General features: G+C 38.8%; 1 protein-coding gene across 1 annotated transcript in view; it reads left to right on the top strand.

Annotated features, from left to right (window-relative positions):
- LOC104077165 (von Willebrand factor-like) overlaps positions 1 to 15,728 on the top strand; it is a gene marked incomplete at both ends in the record, with an annotated part of 88,431 nt that extends 72,703 nt beyond the window's left edge. The window contains 7 exon segments of the mRNA XM_009578293.1: positions 918 to 1,061; positions 2,057 to 2,221; positions 4,546 to 4,589; positions 9,049 to 9,226; positions 12,932 to 13,152; positions 14,004 to 14,196; positions 15,387 to 15,728. Of these exon segments, the coding sequence (XP_009576588.1) occupies positions 918 to 1,061; positions 2,057 to 2,221; positions 4,546 to 4,589; positions 9,049 to 9,226; positions 12,932 to 13,152; positions 14,004 to 14,196; positions 15,387 to 15,728 (1,287 nt within the window).
- Positions 15,729 to 17,123: the final 1,395 nt, after the last annotated feature.

Below are 17,123 nucleotides of genomic sequence, written 5' to 3'. Positions count from 1 at the left end.
CTTCCTGACCTGATGGCTTCCAAGCCCAAAGGAGCTTTTAAGAAAGCTGCATATCATCATTCCCAGTATAAATATTTGTGCAAATACATATCTAAATAGAAGTACTAGCAAAGTACTCTCTTGCTGTGGTCATGATTTGGAACAAAAATTTGCCTGAGTGTTCACAGATGTTAAATGAAAGGGCAACTACCCATTTAAGCCAGTTTTGTGATTTGGTAGCTGAGGTAGAAATTCTTCATGTGTTTTGTGGGGTTTCGTGGGTTTTGTTTGTTGTTTTGTTTTTGTTTTGTTTTGTTTTGTTTTGTTTTGTTTTCAATATAGATTGCCCGGTTATATTATGGGTTAGCCTGAGTCTAGATTTCAGAGAGCTTGCTGGTGGTAGGGAGGCAAGATATGCTTTTCATACCCATAGAAAAAGTTGACCAAATTAGGGAAGGACTAGATCTTCTCTGCGAGCTAAGCAACTTTGCGTTTACAGTTCAGGATGGTGTGACGTTGTAGATCAGATAACCACTGGATGTCACTGTTGTTCTGCAATTGGGAAATAAGTACATACTCTTCTACAATATGTTTTTTCCTTCTGTGTAACGCAATGGTAATACTTCCGGAAAAGCTAACTACTAAGGTGAGGAGCATTATTTTATCCTCGTGGCTAGGGAAAGGTAGTAAAATTCCCATTACTTCAGAGATTGGGGAGCTAAGGATGGCCCTCCTGTGTTGGCATGTATTAATAGTACTGGCAGGTTCTTAATAGCTGAGATCTTTCATGTAGCAGCAATAAAGAAGACATTAAAAGTCCTTTAGGAATAAGTATTTTCCAGTATTGGATAGCCTACTAATACAAAGTAAGATTTAGTTTTATGGCCTCCTATGAGTTTTCTATCATATCTCTCATTTATGTCTTCATTTCTTCTCAGGAAAAGCCATTGATTTTGTAGTTCAGAATGCAATGTCAGAATCCCACGGGGGGAGACCCAGCGCATCAAAGGTCGCGATAGTCATCGTGTCGGGGAGATCAGAAGACACTATGGAGGCTGCTGCACTTTCTGCAAGAATGAACAGTAAATCTCATTTTGCTGTCACTATTTTTAAGCAGAGTTGTTGCTTTTTAAGTAATGCACTAGAACAAAGGATAAAAAATTAAGGCACTGGTATGTTCATATAAGTTCAGGACTTATTGTGCGTAATGTTCTGGTAAGAAACAGTCCTGAACAAAATGTGCCTGTTGAAGATGCCTTTGAATTACTGGTAAATTCAGGACCAATCTGCAATTTAAGCTGAACAGCTTCCATAGGCTTCAAGAATTAGTGGCATTTCATTTTCCAAGGTCCTGTGGACAGATAGGGATGACAGAAATGTGATCTAATATTATAAATTCAGTACTGTTGCAGTACAGTGAATCTTGAAAGGTTCACTGTAATAATAATATAGAGAGAGGATTTGATGAGATTTTGTGCTGACCTATACAGGAATATGCTTTTGGTATCAATGTGTGCTGCATGATTTTTTTTCAAGTTTTCTGGCTGTAGTCTCTGTACCTCAGCTTCCTCAGGTATTCAACTGAGGATCAGTGACTTCCTTTGTAGATTGCTTTGGGGGCTATTGAATAAGTCATGGACTAAATAGCAGCTATTATTTTTTAATTAAATGGCTTGAAAATAATCCAATTGCCATGTAACTGAAGAAAGAAAACAACATATTGAGATTTTTTACATTTGAAAAAAAGTGAAGATGTTGTCATTAAGTCTGCAGCTGCATTTTGTTGACCATGCCTGATCTTATTATGCTTGGGACTCATAGAGACTGGGACTAATAGAGCTTGGGACTAATAGAGCTCATCTTAGCTAACACTGTGATTAGAGCATCACCATTTCTGCCCTTAATTGCCTTTAGCCTACGTGGAGGGAGTGATGCAAGTAACACATGAAAATTAACTGTTGGAAAAAAACTTTTCACAATTCTTTTTTTTTAAGAAGCAAATGAAAAAAAATACAGCAGCAAAGGCCTCCTTCTCCTGTGCATTTCCCATTTAAAACCTTTTCTTCTCTTTTCCTAGGGGTATCCCTGTTTCCGATTGGAGTTGGGAATAGATATGATGAAGAGCAACTAAGGACTTTGACTGGGCCATCAGCTGCTAACAGAATCATGAAGCTTCAGAATTTTGAAGACTTATCCACTATGATCACATTGAATAGTGAATTTATCAAAAAAGTGTGCATGGGTAAGTCCAATATAGTTGTAGCCTCATAACTGGAGCAAAACCCAAAAATTGAAATGCCAAAACCAGAATGATATTTCTTGATTTGAGAAGTCAGCCCAATGCCTCTTTGTTAGTGTTTCACTGACAGTCATCACAAATGCTAACCTGGACCACCGCCATCACTTAGGTGTAAAGCAAAATCTGAGCCCTTTCAGCATCTAGCCAACTGCTATTCTAACCAACCAACTTTCAGCAAGATTTTTAAAACTGCTTAGGCCTAAACTTTCAAACTATCCTCTTATTAATAATCAGGATTGGTCATTAATTGAAGGACACCAGGAAAGCTCAAGCTGTCATGAATAAATGGGGGCATGCTTCAGAAATATTATGTTAGTTGTGAGTAAAGATTTCAAATTACATATTTTTCAGCACAGACTTAAGCATTGTTATGTGTATGTCTACAAAGAATTCAGCCAAAGTGTAAGAAAAAAAAAGAATAAGAAAGAATTAACTTTTCCAGGAAAAAAAAAACTGGAAAAAAAAGTGTAAAATATTTTAAACAAACATTCATTTATTTGTAGATAGCAATACCCCCCATCTAAGGAAACTTGCTTCAACTCTGGCCAGTATTTTACTTCTTTTGCATCCTTAGTCTGTGTGTATATAGATATTTATTACTCATATCGTTGTTGTTATTTCTATTACAATAGCACCTATGTGTCCTCTCCGCAAACCACTGTCTCATCGTGTTAGTCATTGCACAGGTTTTTTACCAGCTTTACTAGGGCTTAGTTAGATCTCCATTAAAATAAGTAGACTTTTTTGCAGAGCCAAGTACCACTAAGAATGAGGAAGTTGCAGAGTGTGCACAGTCCAGCTTAGAGATATCCGATCAGTCTCCACTGGGATCACTTCTGGCATTTTAAAATCTCTCCAGAGCATCAAACAGCTGCCATTTTCTAGATTCAAACAGCTGCCATTTTCTTTCTTTTCTTTTAAAATAAGCTTTTAAAGATGCATTTCCTCTCCTCACACTGTAAAATACGTGATATTCTTGCCCTAAATTACGTTGATCCAAGATTTAGGATGGGGAGCGGGAATTTGAAACCAGTAACTATTTTCTTATTGCAATCTGTACTATAGCCTATCTGTACTAGAGGTGAAAGCTTTGTATTTTTATGAAATGTACATCCAGCTTTTCCAACAGCACAAAGCATATGGTTAAAATCTTGAATGATAGGTATCTTATAGTAGATGCCTAAATCTGAAAAATTTAGCTCTCCCTTTTGCTGATGGTAAAGCCTTTGCTATGGAGTGGGAAACTATCTTCTTCTTTTTTTTTGCTTTTGTTTTGTTTTGTTTTGTTTTATTTAAGTTTCTTACAATCTGTAAAGTATAATTTTCCCCTCCAGACTCATACAGCACGGAGGGAGTCTTACTTTATGTATGGAAGTGTACCAAAAATAATACTATTAAAAAGGTTTAAAAGATTTCCTAAACGCTTTCAAACTACATTACTTGTCCAGGAAAAGACAGAGCATATAGCATATATATGCTAGCATAGTATAGTAATATATAAAGGGTTTGCTAGTCAGAGTTTTAATTTCCCAGACACGTGCTTATCATACTGTTGTACCGTAGTACTTCCATGAAATTATTTCCATATATCTTTAGGTGTGTTATGAGAGCACATAAACATAGAAACTGCAATTCAGTGGGTGCCTTGTGACCATCTAACCGGTTATATAAAAAACCTGCCCATCACAGTAATGCCTGAATGTAATGGAACTGAATTTGAGTATTCTTATTGCAGCTGTTTCATACTTATGCTAGTTGCTCACAAATCTTATCTTGGGATTACTTGCTGTATTTATCTTTCTGCAGTTAATAAATGGGTGTGTGCATGGGTGTGTAAATTCTCGTTACCTCCTAATTACCAGAAATATTCTCAATTCATCACAAGATTCAGAAGTAAGGCTGGACTCTGCCTCAGAGCTAAAGTCATGATCTTCTTTTAAGTACCATCTGGGCAGAGCTGTATCTAGTACAAGGAGTGCTGTAGAATTACAGCCTACCTATTGCTCACAGGGTATTTTGGGACCAATGTCACTGCAGAAGTCAGGTAATGCTAGCAGTAACAAAGTTTATGCATTCTTTGACTTACTTTTGTGCACTTTGGACAAATGCCTGCAGTCTTCAGGTAGGGATTCTCACATTCTAACACAAAAACCACTTCTTACAGCCTAAGTCACATTTTTAAGTAAGCAATCTGTATTTTGGTGACTGCCACTTATAAGGCTGGATAAGGGAGTGAGATGACTAAAAGATGTCTGTTTCTCTTTCAGACCCTGTCAGAGAATGTATAGATGAGGATGGAAACAAAAAGAAAGTAAGTGCATTGCCTGGGTCATCCATCTGGCTTTCAAATTACAAAGTTCATGCAGGACCATGAATACCTTCATAGATAATCTTAAACAAAAAGTGTTGGACAATATCAACTATTAAGAATTATTTTGGTGGAGGAAAATGTTGGCTTTTGAACTGATGGGATAACTTTGCACACAAAGGAGACTTCCTCTAATGACACCTGATCTTGCAGTGTGGTGAATATTATTGAAGACAGTGCAGAGCCAAAACTTGTGACAGCGTGTGTCTTCCCTGACAAAGAAAAATGTGTTTCCATCTCCTGGTGGAGAAAGAACTTGTAGGAAAGCTAGACATGGCCAAAATAAAGGTGCATGTGTAGGGAGAGGCAACGTCATTGTCCAGACCGTCTCCTTCTGCTAAAAATACAAGCACCTTGTCTCTATGAAAAATTTATTGATAATTATTGTGTGATAGTTATCTCCCCAGGAAAAAACATCTCTTAAGTAATGAAATGAAAGTTCTTCATGCTCGTTTGCAGAAAAGCTTTTATTAACCCTGAGAAAATGCTCAGAAATGTTAGTAAACCTGTCTGATCTCTCAAAAGTGATCCGCTCTAAGAAAGGAACGATGTAGATGCTATAAATAGTTCAGTTCCTTCACCTCAGGTGAAACACCAAGGTTTTTGAGTGTATATGATGCTTCATGCATTTAAAAATATTAGCATAAGCTTGTTACATGTTTTCTAGTAGGGGTCAGTTATGAGTTCTACCCTAGGATTTATCTTGAATTTCGAGTACATTAAAAATATTCCTTTGATTTTTCCCTTGTGAAGACATGACTACAAGGAAGGATGTGGCTAATAAAGAAATGCTTATGAATTGTCTAGACACAGGAAATATACTTATATCAAAGCTGCCTTGCACGGTTGGCCTCGGTCAGCTGGTCAGAACACAGAAAGGCTTTAGCTAGATCAGACACTAGGTATAACCTGATGGCTTTGAGGTTGACAACCTAATTAAGAAAAAAACAACAAACAAAAACTAAACTTGAAAAACTTTCTTAATTAAAAACAAAACAAAACAAAAAATCAGATTCTTGTTTATTCATTTGAATTGCATGTGTCCAGGCCTCTGGGCTCCTAGAAGCAGACACAGGTATATGTAGGTAAGTGCTGGGAAGTCTAAACTTGAATTTCAGGTTTCGTTTGTCAGCTTTCATTTTTTTGGTGGCAAACTTAGCACAATTTCCATTCTGACTAAAATGTTTTTGGAAGAAAAGAGGCCAGGGTCCAGTCCATATAAAAATGAACCACATTTTCAAATGGTAGCCTTTAGGGGGATTTTGTGTTACTTCTTCTGTCAGCCAGACAAAACGGGGTTTAGAAGACACTGCCAACATGGTAGCCATTGCCTTTTGGAGCAGGCTATTGAGCATCCCGTGGTGCCTGCAGGACACTGCGGAAGTGTTCTGCCTCTGGTGTTCAGCACCCACACTCTGAACTCCTCTGCTGCCTCACGGGCAGTAATGTGCCATCGTCGGTCTGTTACCCTCTTCCAGCATAGTCCACAAATCCACAGGGATGAAGAATCAAGGCTCTTTCCTAATTCAGAAAACACAGGCTCTTACATTGGATCCATAATATTTCAGGTGTTACTCAGAGAGTTACTGCAGGAGGCTCAGTTCCCCAAGCGGGATGTCTGTCATGCACCTGGGGATTGTGGGAACTGACATCTTGCAGTTTGCAAGGAAATCAGAGTTCTCAGGATCAAAAATCTCAGGCTAAATCCCATCAGTATCGTGAGTGGTATGATTTGTTACATTTTTTTTATACTACCTCTGCCCTGGAAATGACTGTCGAAGGAAGATTCATGGCTAAGGTCACTGTTAGTAGCAGAATGATGAAAGATCAAATGTGCTAGGTCAGGCCAAAAATCCATCCAACCCCCTGTATTACGTGGCCAAAACTAGAAGTTGGGGAAGAGTGTAAGTAAGTATATATGAAAATTCCCTAAACTGTCCTAGCCTTGAACAATTTGTGACTCAGGAACACCCTGAGCTGAGAGTGGTACCTTTTTGTGTTTGATAGTGCTCAATAGTTTTCTCCTCCATTAATTTGTTCTTGAATTCTTTGAATCCTTGTAAGTTTTTAGTGCTCATCATATCCAGTGGCAAGGAATTCAAATAGCACTAAATACAGGCTGTGTAAAGAACCACTGTTTTAATATTTGAACTTGCCAGCTGACAGAATATGAGAATGATTATGATAGATTAAGGTTTTTTCAATGCAGTTAATTCTTATCAGTAGTCTTGTTTTGATGCTTTTAAACAGGCATAAAGGTGATAATAGAAGTGTAGGTACTTGTCTTATAATGGTAGCATTTCATAATGAAGTGAACTGTATAGTGATCTTCTGCACTTCTGGTCTATGTATGGCAGTAAAAATCACGTTCCTAAACTAGCAGTTTCCATAACATGACTTTCGTAGTATTGTTCAGCACATGGTTTAGAGAAGAACAAACTGACTAAATTAAAAGATGCCAGCTGATGAACCCGATCGAGGTACGTGGCTCTCTCTCCTGCAGATGCACAGTAAGAGAAACAGCGTGCAAGACGCGGTCCGTAGGTTCAGAGCTCCCTCAGAGAGGAAGTCTGAGGCTTCCTCCGGTGTGCTGGCAGGCTCATTGGTTTTAGCAGACTTACCCTTCACAATTTAGAAACCTCTACTTTTGCTTTCCTTTCTGTCCTATTCTTACTCCTACGATTTAATATCAATAGGGATTTAGGCTTTGTTTGTCTTCAGAGTCTCTGCATTTTCCTCTGCACCAGGATTCTTGGCTTTGTTTGGATCCTTCAACTGATATTTTTGTTTTAATGTGCTGTGCTTTGCTTTTCTTGTCCAGCTCTTAGATGTTTTCCAATAGTTGTCCTGTTAAGGAGTGAAATAAAAACAATTAAATATGTATGGAAGCCAGAGGGTCCTTTGCCAGACTTGCACAGATGTATATGTACCCTTCCAGGCGTTCCACTTTCAGTGAGTTGTAGGTGAGACGACTATAATTAAAAACCTTTCCATTTCTTCCTATCTAAATATTTTTTCTATACTTAAAGCTCCTCACGTTACTTTTTCACAGCTCACAAGCCTGAAAAGTATTAAGACACTTTCAGGACAAGTTCCCTTCTCACAGTCCTGAAACATACAAGGCAGGTCCAGTAAATTAACTTGTATTTAATATGTAAATTTTTATGGCTGCAAATCTGGCAGTTCTCTTTTAGACTTGATGGTATCACATAGCTCAGAGACACAGAGCAACACTTTCACATCACTATTCTTGGTTTACACACTAGTGCCAAGAATAGTCTGTGAATTATGCTGTGGTTACCTAGATATTTTGCCCCTTTGCTCTTCTATTTCATGGGAATGATGGGTAAGCTGAAAAGAAGAGAATGGGAGATAACCTTGCCTGATAGCAATTATCTTTTCTTCCCCACATGTTTCTACTTGTGGATATCAGGAAATATTATCCAGTTCATAGAACCACTGTCTCACTTGTTACTATTACTTCTGGACTCACCTCTGTAGAGATAGGTCTGGAAAGGGCTGTTTCCCACATTTGGGGATATTCTTGGGAATTCAGGCCTCGGGGATGAACACTCGGGGATTGAAATTCATTGAGCCTATTTATGGACATTGAGCAGGATTTATGGATCAAATCCTGCGGGATTTGGGCCAGAGGGCTCAGCTTTTTGCAGATATGAATCTTGAGATATTCCAGATTGTGACCACATCTATTTCTCTGTCGTTTAGTAGTATGTAATCCTGGTGCCTTAAAATTTATACTGTCCTTTAGAAGATAAGAATGTATTTTACATTTTATTTTTAATTTTACAAAACCACTATGTATAGCTAATAACATTAGTCTGGTAAAGGAACAATCTCCCTTCGGGAGGGGAGGAACTGTTTTACAGTTTTGGAGTTGTGGATAAAATAATTATAGTATTCCACGCCTTTCTAGCTTGGAATTTTTTGCTGTGCCATGACCATCTGTGCTCAGAGCTCTTTCTAAAATAATTTTATGGCTTACGAAAACTAAAGGCTTTGACATTTAAAGAAAAGCTAAGGGGAATTCTTTATTGAATATGCTATCCATGCATGCTGTAGGATGGCTAAGCTAACAATAGATGGAGTACCAAATACTTCATTCTGCTGTATCAAAACATCTCCTATTCTAGACTATTATCTTTTGCTTGGAATTTCAGAGTCTATTTCTTACAGTGTTGCTAATTTAAACTTTCTCATCCTCATGAAGTCCTTAATACACTGCATTCTATTATTTAATTATCCAAGGCTAATTTGAGTAGCACTGCTGTCAGTGTCACTTTACTTGCTAGCTGTAGGAGCGTGGCAGCAGCCAAGTTTTGCATTTTTCTCCCCTCCGCTCATGTTCTTTTCAATTGTTAAATATCCATGTCTCCCTATCTAGCCTGGTGACAAATGGACATTACCGGACCAGTGCCACACTGTGACATGCTTTCCAGGAGATTACACAGTTCTGGAGAGTCACCAAATTAACTGTGAGAGGATGCCAAAACCGGTATGTCACAGCAATCTTCCTGCTGTTAAGATTGAAGAAACTTGTGGCTGCCGATGGATGTGCCCATGTGAGTATCTATCTTTGCATGTATGACTCTCCCTCCCCATCACTTGAAATGTTAATCAGAAATGTAATGCTGAAAGGAGCTGCTCAGTCGTTGTACACATCAAAGATGACCGAGGTGGGAGAAATTAACGCTGTACACCGGTTAAACAAAAAGCTAGGAGCATGAGAGTCTCACTGATGCCTGGAATGTGTGATGCTATTTGCAAGTTCAGGGCCACTGCGAGCTTAACTTTGACATTAGCATAGCTACAGTGTTTTATCAGAGAATTTCACACTTGATTTCCAAAGCTGTGTGAACTGGGAAGGAGGATGTATGGAAGAAAACAGAAATTTATCTTGGCAAGCTGTAAGCAAGCGATGTATTCTTGGTCCACCTCTAGGCTTGAGGGTTTGGCCTGAACCTCAATGAAACGCATTTATTAAAGAAACAACAACAAAAAAATGCTCCCTGCCTCCATAAAACCTCACACTGAGTATTTGAGCAAAATCCGTGAACGCTGTATGATTAGTGCCTTGGCTGAGATGACAGGAACAGAAATTAAGTGCACCCACTCACGTTTACAGCGTGGAGGGATTCAGCCCTGAGGCTGGTGATCCATTTATTGAAAAGAGAGGTTCTTTAGGAAAATCCCACATATGTGAAGGGAAGACTTGAGGGAGGAAGATAAGAAGGGAATGATGATTTCAAGTGAAAAAATGAACTAGAGCCTCCAGATTGCTTCAGTGCTTGGACATATGCTCTGACAACAGTGAAATGGTGGCAGTCCGGGATAAAGGAGGCAGGGATGCCTGGCTGCATGCAGGGTGGCACAGAGCATCGCTCCACAGCCACGACAGGGAAGAGCACCTCATGGTGGAACGAGGGGTAGGCTCAGCCTCTGGGTCTTTTGGTACGCCTCAGCCTGGGTTTGGGGACGGAGCTTCACTTCCTCCCCATGCCAAACGCACGGTAGTCATATGTTTGATTTCCATAAAAATTAGTCAAGATGTTTGTTTTGAATTAAATGTTCAAAAGATCAGCTCCAGTAACTCTTAAAGGCTGTATCTATACAAGAGAATGCATTTCTACAGCCCAATCATGCATAGTATTACAGATAAAATTTGCAGAAATCTCAAAACCAGGAACCTGTAGGTGTTATTTTCAAGTGTTTAGATCCTGTTCAGAGCTTGAAAATCTCTGGCTTGATGAATCTCTTCAGCTTTCATGAAGCTTAGAGGACTGTACTCCACAACATAATTCTGAAAATTGGGCTTACATCTAAAGTCATATGATTACTTTTTAAAGTAAATCAGAACCCTACATATGTCTTCTCTTTATAATGTATAATCTCAGTTTAAAATGTCCTCTGCAGAACTGACTGTTTTAAGAACAATTTCTTCAAGGCACTGCTTGAAATATCTAAGTTGGGTAGCTAGATTTTGATCCCTGAATTGTTAGACATCCAAAATTTTAACACCCAAACTTTTAGCATTTTCTAAAAGCACATTTGATTATCCAAACACTTGAAAGCTAACATTTCTGTTTTGATATAAGTATTTCAAAAAGGTAGAAAGATTTTAGTTGAATCATCATAAAATTGTATAATGTTTAAAAGATATTGTTAGTGATATCTACCCATAAAAAATGTATCTGTAGTAATTTTCGTGATCCTAAATACATTGGTAGCAACATGAAGGCATTAATTTTGTCATACATTTTGTCATACATTTGGCAAAACATGTCTTCATAAAGATTTTCTGAAAGGATGAAATGAAAATTACCATTCGTACCATTAGTTGATTATCATGAAAAACCTATAGTTGAGTTGAGATTGCTGCTGTTTAACATGAGATAACATTTGTTTAGCTCTTTATGAATTTAGTGAGCCATGATATGCAAAATTTAACTTTTTTTTTTCCCAAAGTGATACAGCTTGTGGTGAAAAGTGGTAAGTTTTCATATATTATAAGAGGAGGAAAAAACCTCCAACCCCACCCAGTTGATGAAAACCCCATGGGTAAAGTACCCTTGTTTCAATGACTACTTACTGAAACCAAAGTGATGCTGTGCCAACTAAAGCAACACCCATAGCAGGCAGGAAGGCTGATTCTGGTGCCGTATGTGCTGAAGTCAGAGCCGAAACTCACAGCAATCAATAAACTTTAGAGATGAGTGTAGCAAAGTAGGTGCTTAGTAGGATGTCAGTGTGCTTCAGCATCTCTTCGTTGTTATGAACGGAGGTGATCTGTGCTGCAGGAGCATGGTAGTGCACGCTTAATTTACTCGTGATTCAGCAAAGTAGTGTTCAGTTATTTAGAGAACTAGAGCCCTTTCAAATGATTGCTTGTCAGTGTGGGTGATATGACAAATGCTTTTGCAAAGAGGAAGTACTTGGAAAAAGTGTTCTTCTTATGTCATATAACTGAGTTTATGGAACAGATCAGGAGTTACACCATGAAGGTGTTTTCTTGCTGAACTAGATATAAATTGTATAGCAATATGATTTGCAACATGTGATTCATGGCTCTTGGGTGCTTGTGGACTATTAAACGGATTTAAATGGATTCTATTAACACATTTTGTGCTCCAGAATACCTATGAGAAATTTAAAAGGATTCCCATTATCCTTAGAATTTTTTTCGGTGTCCATGAATAAAAAAAGGTTGAGAAACATTGTTTTATTGCTAACTTGTTTCATTGTTGTTTATACATGAACTTTATAAGAAGGTACAGTAGAATATCTGAAGATGCTCCACTACTCCAAAGGGATGTACCTCTTGACAATCAGTGCCTGACAGTACACAAGATAGGCTTTATATATTTTTTTTTTTTTTGAAGCAAAAGTTGCTGTTTGCTGTTTTTCCCGGGAAATTAAATTTGAAGGTCAGTGAACGGGAAACAGATTCTCAAATCTCAATTAGAAGCCAAGTAGCTGAATTATTAACAATGAGAATTTTCTTCCTACCTGTTCAGCTGACACAGCTTTTATTGTCCGTATAATCTTTAAGTAAAAGATTTGAAAACGCATGTGTCAGAAGCATCCTTTTGCTCAGGTTTTGTTTTTGTACTTGTGAGATTATAATCCTCCTTGTTTTCCAGTTTGTGAAGACAAGGAAGTGTTTATAACCTAATGACCAGGACACTGAGCTGTCAGTTGACCATTGTTTTATCTTGTGTACATTATTTCTCTGCCCTTTTTCTGTTTCCCATCTGAAAAAAAAAAAAAAAAAAATCCCCCCATATTGACTTGTGACATGTGTTTGATAAGAATGAAATAGTGTTATTTTGTTTCAAATGTAATACTGTACCGAATGAAATGCAATACTATAATAAAAAACACAATGCAAAAAATAAAGAAGTAAGTATGTTACAATCTTTCTACAAATAGAGAAAGGTCACATTTTCCCTGCTTTTATTTTTCATATAAAATCTACTAATAAATCACATTCAATGTAAGTAAACTTCATGCTAAGGGAGTTTCTATGAGTTTATCCAAATCTTTCGTAATAGTAATTGCTCCAGACAAAGATACTTCAAAAAAAACATGTGATGAAGTATTTACCAAGTTTCTTGTCAATGATTTGCTGCAAGCTTTTGCATTTCGTTACCTTCCTAGTTTCTAAATTAATTGATTCCACATGCCCATAACAATTGTGAAGAAATAGTCTAATTTGAACAAAAGTGAATGCCTACATGGCTGGTTTTTTTTTTTTCATTGATTTGCAGGTGTCTGTATAGGAAGTTCATCTCGACATATTGTCACTTTTGATGGGCTAAATTTTAAGCTGACTGGCAATTGCTCCTATACCTTGTTTCGAGACATGCAACATGATGTTGAAGTTATCCTCCATGAAGGACCATGCAGAGCAACACCGAAGACGAACTGTATGGACTCCATTGAAGTGAAACATGGTGGTGTATCTGTTCAGCTCTTCAGTGACATGGCAGTAAGCTAAATACAATGAAGCGATCTGTGCATTGTCTGCTCATGCTATAGAATTTCACATTATGGGGACAAATTTGTTCCCTTTATCCAGTTTCTGTTCTCCTTGCAGCCTATTCTTAGGCTTCTGAGCAAATGCCTCATTTCAATTTCATGATACAATCTATGTTCACATAACAAGCCAGACATGTTTTTCTTCTTGTTCTCCCCGTTGTGCGGGTGTGATAATGTCAGGAACATGGGATTTGGCAGTGTCTCCCTGACACTTCTGCCAGAAAGACAGGGATTATAGAGAGGACATACTGCACTCTAATTGTCCTCTGTTGGCAGAGGCCTAGTATGTAGTACATCTATTTTATAGGCAGAGAAGTATTCAAATTCAATATGTCACTTTTTCAATCTCTGGGTTCCTCAGACATACAGGAGTCGGCTAGCCTGCAAAGGTGATCACTTCTGACTCGTGTGTGGAAAAATAGGATGGACCAAAACACCTGCACCCAGTTCTGCATGGTGATGGACAGCCTTGACTTTCATTGAGATTTATTGATAATCAGGTTAATGCATTTTAACTTCATGGCATTAGATTGCTAGTCTGTATGTATGTGATGCTGAAGGAATGCACTCATATGGGAAAATGTTGAAAAAGTTGTTCATATAATACACAGAATGAAGATCAATTAGTTCTGTGCATTTTCAGACTCAATAGAAAGTTTCAGCTTGCAAAATTGATTCTTATGTCCAGATTCAGTTGGATCTTCAAGTACCTGTGAAGTCAAAATGTGTTTCAATGGTAAGATTGGGTTGATTTAAACTGCTTGCTAAAACTGATGTGATGAACTTGCCTTTTGAAAACAGGTGGCTGTTAACGGTGAAAGGGTTCATATTCCCTATTCTAGCAGTTCGTTTGAAGTCACTGTCTATGGAGCAATAATGCACGAAATCAAGTTCTCCCATCTTGGACATAATCTCACATTTACTCCAAGAAGCAATGAGTTTATTCTTAAACTTAATTCAAAGAGCTTTTCTTCAGGAACACAAGGTCTTTGTGGTAAGTTTGAAAGCTAGTAATTTTAACAGCTTCCTACTTGGGCTTGAACTGCTATTTATGTTATTGGAATTTGTGAGGTCCTGAACCTGTAAACTCTCTGGCTGAACTGATCCCCTGTTGTTGGCACATTGCTAATCTATGTAGGTTTTTCTGCTGTGGCCATCAATGTAACAGCTCATTGACTCCCAGTAATACCTTAGAAAAAGCAAGGCTAGACATCTCTCATGTTTTACTTATTTCACATTATATCATCATCTTTTCAAGGAAACCTTTTTTTTTTTTTCGGATGAGGTTTTAACTTTAGGTTCTTACATATTATCGTGGTTTAACCTGGCAGGCAGCCAAATACCACGCAGCCGCTCACTCACTCCCTCCCCCGCCATGGGACGGGGAGCGCATAGGCAGGGGCAGAGTGAGGAAAATCATGAGTTGAGATAAAGACAGTTTAATAAAACAGAAAAGGGAGAATAATAATGATAATGATAAAATATACAAAGTAAGTGATGCAAATTGCGATTGCTCCCCACCCGCGCTGACCGATAACCAGGTAGCGATCCGTACTTCCTGGATCACGCCTACCATTCATATACTGAGCATGACATCACATGGTATGGAATACCCCGTTGGCCAGCTGGGCTGGCTGTCCTGATTATGTTCCCTCCCATCTTGTGTACCTAGCTCAGTAAGTAGGCATGGGAGCTGTCCTTGGACTAGGAGGGTACTTAGCAACAACTGAAAACATCAGTTTTCAGTGTTACCAGCATTCTCCTCATACTAAATCCAAAACACAGCACTAGCAAAAAATTTAACCCTATCCTAGCCGAAACCAGGACACATATACATTTATGTGAGAGATGAGTCCTATGCTTGCAGTGAAGGTGAAAAGTTTGTGAGGGGTCCTACTACCTGGGAGAATTAATTCTATGGTATCCTCTATGGTATAATCTATTGTGTAGATTATACCTCTGTGGCATAACCTATATCTCCTGTAATAAGGAAATGGGAAACAAGACCCAGGGTTTTTATGCCTTTATTGATAACAGCTATAAGGAATATCGTTCATTCCTCTTCCCCTTGGCATTCACTGAGCAGCCCCAACCAGCTCCGTCTGTCCCGTGCCTGTTTTCTCTAGGTTTGTTTATTGCTGACTGTATTCAGACTCTTTCTTTTCCTTTTACTCGCCCTCCTAGGGGTGTGTGACCAGAACCACATCAATGACTTCACATTACATGATGGCTCTGTCACTCCTGACAGCGGCATGTTTATCCAAGACTGGACGGTGGAAGAGCCAGGGAAGATCTGTGAAATCTGGAGAGAAGACAGATGCTCTGAGCATGCAACGAGCCACTGCCGCCTTCTGCTCTCCGATCGGTTTGCAGAGTGCCACAGGGTAATCTCCCCCAACATGTTCTACGAGGCCTGCACAGAAAGCAGCTGCTATGAGGACGAAGCCTGCGAGATGATAACTTCCTACGCTCACATCTGCAGGGAAAATGGGGTCTGCATAGACTGGAGAACACCCGAGTTTTGTCGTAAGGGGTTTATGATACGTTAAAACTGATATAGAAACTGTCTAACTTGTTGATGGTGGTGACAATGACCATCTTGTCAGTGTAATATTAGTTTTTGAATACTGTGTAATGGGGCAGAAGTTCCAAATCAATTTTCCCATATAAGTGGTATCGCAGATCTGATAATTGGTTTGTCATCCACTAAGTTGCATATTATGGAAAAAGTGTTTCTTAGTAAACTGCTAGCTAGTAAAATGCAAAGTAGTTATGCAAGGCTGGAGGGATAACCTATGAAATAAAAACACGTGAAAGCTGTGTACAGGCAAACACAGCTATGTGACAATACCTGACTGCAGCCACCGAACCACCATGGGGCCGGGTTTGGACTGAGAGGCTGCTCAGATTCTGCCAGGCAGTTTTAGCTGCAGATATCATTGCTTTGGTACAGACATTGGAGGATCTGTACAAGGCGGACAGGGAAACTCATAATTTTGACTAGTGGAACGGCTCCCCAACCTGTCACTGTCACAGGTGCACATAATGGCACAAAATAATGCTTTTCTCTGCAATAGTTTCACAAATTCCCCACATTCCAACCAAAGCCTAAACCTTTCAGACGTTGATGGAAGAGCCAGTGTTATTTTAAGTTTCTACTGCAGTGAAAAATGGGGAAATGGTCACTCTCTGTGGTGTCTTTTCTTGCCAGCACATGCCAGCTACACTGTTCAAACCAGCTGTAATTTGCTCTGCAAATCCAGTTCTCCTTCTGGCTGTATTTTGCTTGTGTTTTGGGGGTGAAGAGTTTGTGCTGTGAGAAAGGAGTATAGCAGGATGTGAGTCTTGCAAGTTGCCCAGAGCCCAATAGAAGCCGGACAAGCATGCTAGTGATGAATTCAGACAGTTGTTGCTTTGTATACCTACTCCCCTAAATTCTTATAGACATAAGAAGTTCTGCCCTATCTTCCTGGGTTTTTTTCTTTTTTTTTTCTTTTTTCTCCCAACAGCCCTATTATGAGGCATACCTAAAAATCTGCCAAAAATGCAACATATAGTTAAGTACAAATAAGTAACTCTTGAGGTGGTTTATTCTACACCTTCTGCTGTTAGTCTGTCTGTAGTGATGGTTACAGACATTCAGATACTCACTCACAGTGTTTCTGGTTTAGTCAGGTATCTGAGATGTGTGTGTATGTATGTAGGCATTTTCTTTCCAGCTAGCCCATGATGTAGTGTTTTGATATCCAAGTTGTTTTTCACATCTCCTGCCTCTCCAGTTTAGTCAGTTCTTGTTGCCTTGCTTTCTTTCCCTCTTGCTGCCCAGATACTTCTCATTTCAGAACTGGAGAACCAGCATCCTAAAGGCATGGTACAGCAAGAACTCGGTACATGTTTTGGTTTTGTTCATGTTTTAAACTC

The sequence above is a fragment of the Fulmarus glacialis genome, unplaced genomic scaffold (genome assembly GCF_000690835.1).
Source record: "Fulmarus glacialis isolate BGI_N327 unplaced genomic scaffold, ASM69083v1 scaffold12515, whole genome shotgun sequence".
NCBI classification, from domain to species: domain Eukaryota; kingdom Metazoa; phylum Chordata; class Aves; order Procellariiformes; family Procellariidae; genus Fulmarus; species Fulmarus glacialis.
Note: the sequence above shows the minus strand (reverse complement) of the source record. Positions and strands in the feature narration are given on the sequence as shown.